The sequence below is a fragment of the Berghia stephanieae genome, chromosome 7 (genome assembly GCF_034508935.2).
Source record: "Berghia stephanieae isolate SIO BIC M18660-M18661 chromosome 7, UCSD_Bste_1.3, whole genome shotgun sequence".
NCBI lineage: Eukaryota > Metazoa > Mollusca > Gastropoda > Nudibranchia > Aeolidiidae > Berghia > Berghia stephanieae.
The window spans coordinates 65,062,009-65,067,008 of NC_088366.1; the positions used below are offsets into that span (position 1 = coordinate 65,062,009).

Genomic DNA, 5,000 nt, shown 5'->3' on the forward strand with positions numbered 1-5,000 from the left:
AACGGACCAATACACAAAATTGTGTGTATCCATGAACGTTTATAGTCGGATTAAAACAGTTCAGTGAGCATTACTCATAAACGCGGATGGCAAAAAACAATAACAAAGACCTGAATGACGTCATCTTCGAACTATCTATACAGACTTGACACTTGTAGGACTTATTTTGCTGAAGAATATTATACAAAGAATGTGTTTTTGTGTTGTTTTATTTCTTTTCTGTTTGAATAATTAAATCTTATGTTTGTTTAGGGTGGGTGAAAAATTTTCGGATAAATTCTGAAAATGTTGGGTAAGGAGAGAGTTAAATCTGAACCCCAGCGGTAAAGAGTTAAAGGTCACGAAATCCAATAGATTGTATGCGCTTAGATAAGAAACTCACAACATTGCCATCCGGAAGTGTAACAGACCAACATCAAAGAGTGTGCAGGGTAACGTAGTTACCAAGAGCTCTCACTTCTCTTAACCGCAATGCTATTGTCGCGTGCCAGGCGAGACAGCGAGGTGGGTGTGCTCCGCGTGTATCATGCGCGCTAGGCTTACTGATACAATGAAGAAAATACGAGTAGAAGACGGAAGATGCGTGGCTTCACCAAAAGCGGGAAGTGAGAGCTCTTGGTAACATAACAATCGTTACCTACACGCTCTTTGCCAACATACAAAACTATGTGTAACCATGAACTTTTATAGTTTGGTTCATAGAGTTTAGTGAGAAGTACTCTAAACTTGGATGGCAAAAAAAAACCATAACAAAGACCTGAGTGACGTCATCTTCGTTCTTTCTATAGATAGTTCAAAGATGACGTCACTCAGGTCTTTGTTATTGCTTTTTTTTGCCATCCACGTTTATGAGTAATGCTCACTGAACTGTATTAACCTGACTATAAACGTTCATGGATACACACAGTTTTGTGTGTAGGTCTGTTACACTTTCGGATGGCAATGTTGTGATCTTCTTAGCCAAGCGCATACTATCGATATGAGGCAGTGGAGAAAGAATAATATCCACTTGTCTACTTCACGACAACTTGTAGGAAAGACTTTATGACTGTATACCGGTGGTTGTCGCCCCTTATGAAATATGCCTATGGTTGGATAGGGTAAATGTTAACTCACTTAACCCTAGAGATTTTTGCTACTTTTCAAAATTGGAAAAAATTGTATTAAAATTGAGCATGTACATAGATAGTTTTATTCAACTACCATTAACATGTAGAAAATTAAGAATATTAGTTTTGATACTACGCCTGTAATTTGTATCAGAAAAATGTAATAAATAAAAACGTGGTGAAAGTAACCTCGGGTATACTACGGATATAGTCGGTGTTAGGGTTGAGTGAGTTAAATTATATCACGTTGTAATTATGTCAGGGTGGGTGTGATTTAACACCTTTGTATATTGCTTCTTGTCGGTGATAAAAACGGGGGGGGGGGGGGGGCGGTTGGGGGAGGGCCACGACAGTTCAGATGGTAAGTCATCATTCGCATAACATTCAAATGAACTAGGATATATCCCAGGTAAAGTCGAAGATTTTTTTGTCTTCTAACCTTCCCCCCCCCCCACGCACACATACACTCACACACACACACACACACACACACACACACACACACACATATATATATATATATATATATATATACATTCCACCCAACAGTGATCGAGTAGCTGGATCTGTTGGATCTGGCGGAAAGTACTTTGCGATAAACAAGCATCCTGTCCAACAAGTTGTTGCAAGAAACTGCAATTGCCCGGTTTAACGCTATAGAAATGGAATAAACCCCAGGTCCAAGGGTCTAACGACTCTGCTAACCCCTCCTCCACCACCACTGTCTCCCCCTGTCCACCCAGCAGTGATTTGGTAGCTGGACCCATTATATCTGGCAGAAAGTACTTTGTGATCGAAAAGCATCATGTCCAATAAGTTGTTGCAAGAAACTGCAATTGTCCGGTTTAACGCTATAGAAATTGGGATGAACCCCAGCTCCAAGGGTCTCCCTGTCCATCCAGCAGTGATTTGGGGAGCAGGACCTGAGCTCCGAAGGGAGTTAAGGTCTGAGGGTAGATGAGATTCGAGGGTCCCTATAGCTCAGTTGGTAGAGCACTTGCTTCACAACCAAAAGAACCGAAATGGATCCCAGCGAAGTCTACGATCTATGGCCAACCATCACTTTTAAATTGTTAACATATTTTTTTTGTTCTATATTTCAGCATGGGAGAGTCCAAGAGCTTCAACCTTCGTCACAGAGACCCCCAAAGCAATGACAAAGCGGTGGAGATGAAACATGTTGTTGATGAGAAAGATGCGACAATGGACGAAATCGTCGTGGTAGAAAAGGGAGTGGAACTGAAGAGAGAACTTGGAATTTTTGGAGGAATTTCATTCATCATGGGAACCATTGTGGGTAAGACATATATTATTACTTTTTGTATAGCTGCTATGAGGTCTAGTGGTAAGAGTCCCGCTTTCGGACTGGAAGGTCCAGGGTTCGAGACCGCTCTTGAGAGGCGTATAGTTGAGTTCTTGGAAAAGGTTCCTTTCTCACGTCCTTTCACAACCTTACTCAGGTGTAAAATAAGTAATTGGGGTTTGACAGCTTTTACAGCAATGTCTATGTCGAAAAAATGGAAATATTGCCTTACTGGCGTCACACCTCGTCAGTGTTGCTGATGGCTTGGACTCTTTATAAAGCTCTTTGAGTACATGAAGTGGATATTATGCTACAAAAATGCTCTAGTTTTCTCACCGTACTCAGGTGTAAAATGAGTACCTGGCCGTTAACAGCGTTGTCTCTGTCTGAAAAGAATGTAATATCGCCTAACAGGCGCCATCTCCCGTTCTACATGTTACGTCGGGAACCTTTTATAAAGCGCTTTTGAGCACGTTTAGTGGTTCATGCGCTATATAAAAAATCATGTTTTTTTGGCTTTTTTTTTTAATAATACCATTCTTGTATCATACATTAACCTTTATTTATCATGACATGTATCAAGATAGTTTTCAAAGAGGAAAACCAAAGCGTCCAAATTAATAACTTGGCTTTGTGAATTAAGATAAAGCCTCTGTTTCACTTTCTTATTGTCATATCTAATTAAGATTAATTATTCCTGCAAGCTTCAATGAATTATAACAACGTATTTTATTTATAGGGAATGAGATTGGACGTCACCTTACAGAGAGAACGCCAATTTGGTTTAGCGCACGTGTCTCAAACCGCTTTCACCGGAAGCGAGGACGAGAGACGCATGCGCACAAACAGTATGACGTTCTCTCTCTAATAACTTGTCCGCCGTGACGTCCAATCAAGGGACCCTACTCTTCCGCTAATCTCATTCCCTATATCTCCATCGACAGGTTCCGGTATATTTGTGTCTCCGAAAGGTGTTCTCGATGTTACTGGATCTGTCGGTCTTAGCCTCATGGTGTGGACTGGTGCTGGCCTCATTGCTCTTATGGGTAGGTAGAAGGCTTTTTGACTGTCTACTTACCTTACCTTACTGGAGTTCCGTCTCCCTACAGAGGTTGAATGTCATGGAATGCCATTCTTCACTCTCAAGGGCCATTACCTTACCTAACCAGAGTTTCGTCTCCCTACAGTGGAATGCCATTTTCCACGCTCAAGGGCCATTACCTTACCTAACCAGAGTTTCGTCTCCCTACAGTGGAACGCCATGTCCACATTTCCTATCCAGGACTTCCTTGGTTTTCCCCATGCCTTTCTGCCAGCTACTTTTCTTTCTAGCACTGATTGTTGTATGGTGTGTCTCCGAATGTGTTCATACTTAGTCAGTTTTCTCATTTTAACTTCTGCCAACAGTTTTCTGGACCTTTGGCCTGCATCAATAAGAACCAGAATGTTTGATTTCTTTCTGGTCCATGTCCATGGTACTCTTAGAATTCTATCTACTAAAAAAAAAAACAAAAACAAAAACAAAAAAACAAACAAACAAAAACAAAAAATCCTTGGGCTTTTATAGGGCAGCGTGGCTCAGAGCTACGGTCTTTGCTTCGTACCCAAAATGTACCAAGTTTGACTACACGCCTCGTTGTGTGGCCTTGAGCAAGTCACCTCGCCTTAACTCACTTTGCGGCGCTGAACTGCGGCTGACGCCTGGGTTATTCCAATCTTCCCTTGGAATAGACCCTAAAGATAAACTTCCCATTGGGGATGAATAAAGGGGATTTTATTTATTTCATTTCATTTAAAGCGCAAATTCACTAAACGTGTTCAAAGTGCTTAACAAAGGGCATCTGCTGACCAACAGCAAAACGTAACATATAGAACGAGAAATGACGCCTGTTTAGGAGATCATACTTTTTTGTTTTCGATAGAAACAACGCTGTTAACGACCAGGTACTCATTTTACACCTGAGTACGGTGAGAGAATGTGAGTAAAGAGCATTTTCCTAGGACTCAACTATGCGCCGAGCGCGAGGCTCGAACCCAGGACCTTCAGATCAGAAAGCTAGTGTCATACCACAAGACCATATAGCCGCACGTAATTGTTACCGTTTTTACTTTGCGGTACCATCAGTCTGGAATTCTCTCTCAATCTTTACCTGAAATTATGCTGATATTATTGAGTATATCAAGTCTAGACTGAACACAGAATATTTCACATTAACTTTCCCTGAATGTTTCAAATTTTCACTTTTAATTTTTTTTTCTTTAATTCTCATATCACCGATGTCTTGTAAGGCGCCATTGAACACGTGAGGTGAAAACTGGTTCTATATAATTTTTAAAAAATTGTATTATTATTATTATTATTATTATTATTATTATTATTATTATTATCATTATTATTATTATTATTATTATTATTATTATTATTATTATTATTATTACTATTATTATTATTATTATTATTATTATTATTATTATTATTATTACTATTATTATTATTATTATTATTATTATTATTATTATTATTATTATTATTATTATTATTTCAAAACAATTATTAATGTTTTAATTCATTTAAATATTTATTTATT

The 5,000-nt window shown here is 39.0% G+C and overlaps 2 protein-coding genes across 3 annotated transcripts in view; one reads left to right on the forward strand and one right to left on the reverse strand.

The window, feature by feature from the left end:
• Nucleotides 1-5,000, reverse strand: part of LOC144977656 (alpha-protein kinase 1-like) — a 124,201-nt gene that overhangs the window by 56,828 nt on the left and 62,373 nt on the right. The gene's annotated exons all lie outside the window — the stretch shown is intronic.
• The window catches only part of LOC144976295 (b(0,+)-type amino acid transporter 1-like), a 13,787-nt gene continuing 10,996 nt past the window's right edge, over nt 2,210-5,000 (forward strand). Inside the window, exons 1-2 of the mRNA XM_078920489.1 lie at nt 2,210-2,406; nt 3,357-3,458. Of these exons, the coding sequence (XP_078776615.1) occupies nt 2,214-2,406; nt 3,357-3,458 (295 nt within the window). The 5' untranslated portion in view covers nt 2,210-2,213. The remainder of the gene's footprint in view (nt 2,407-3,356; nt 3,459-5,000) is intronic.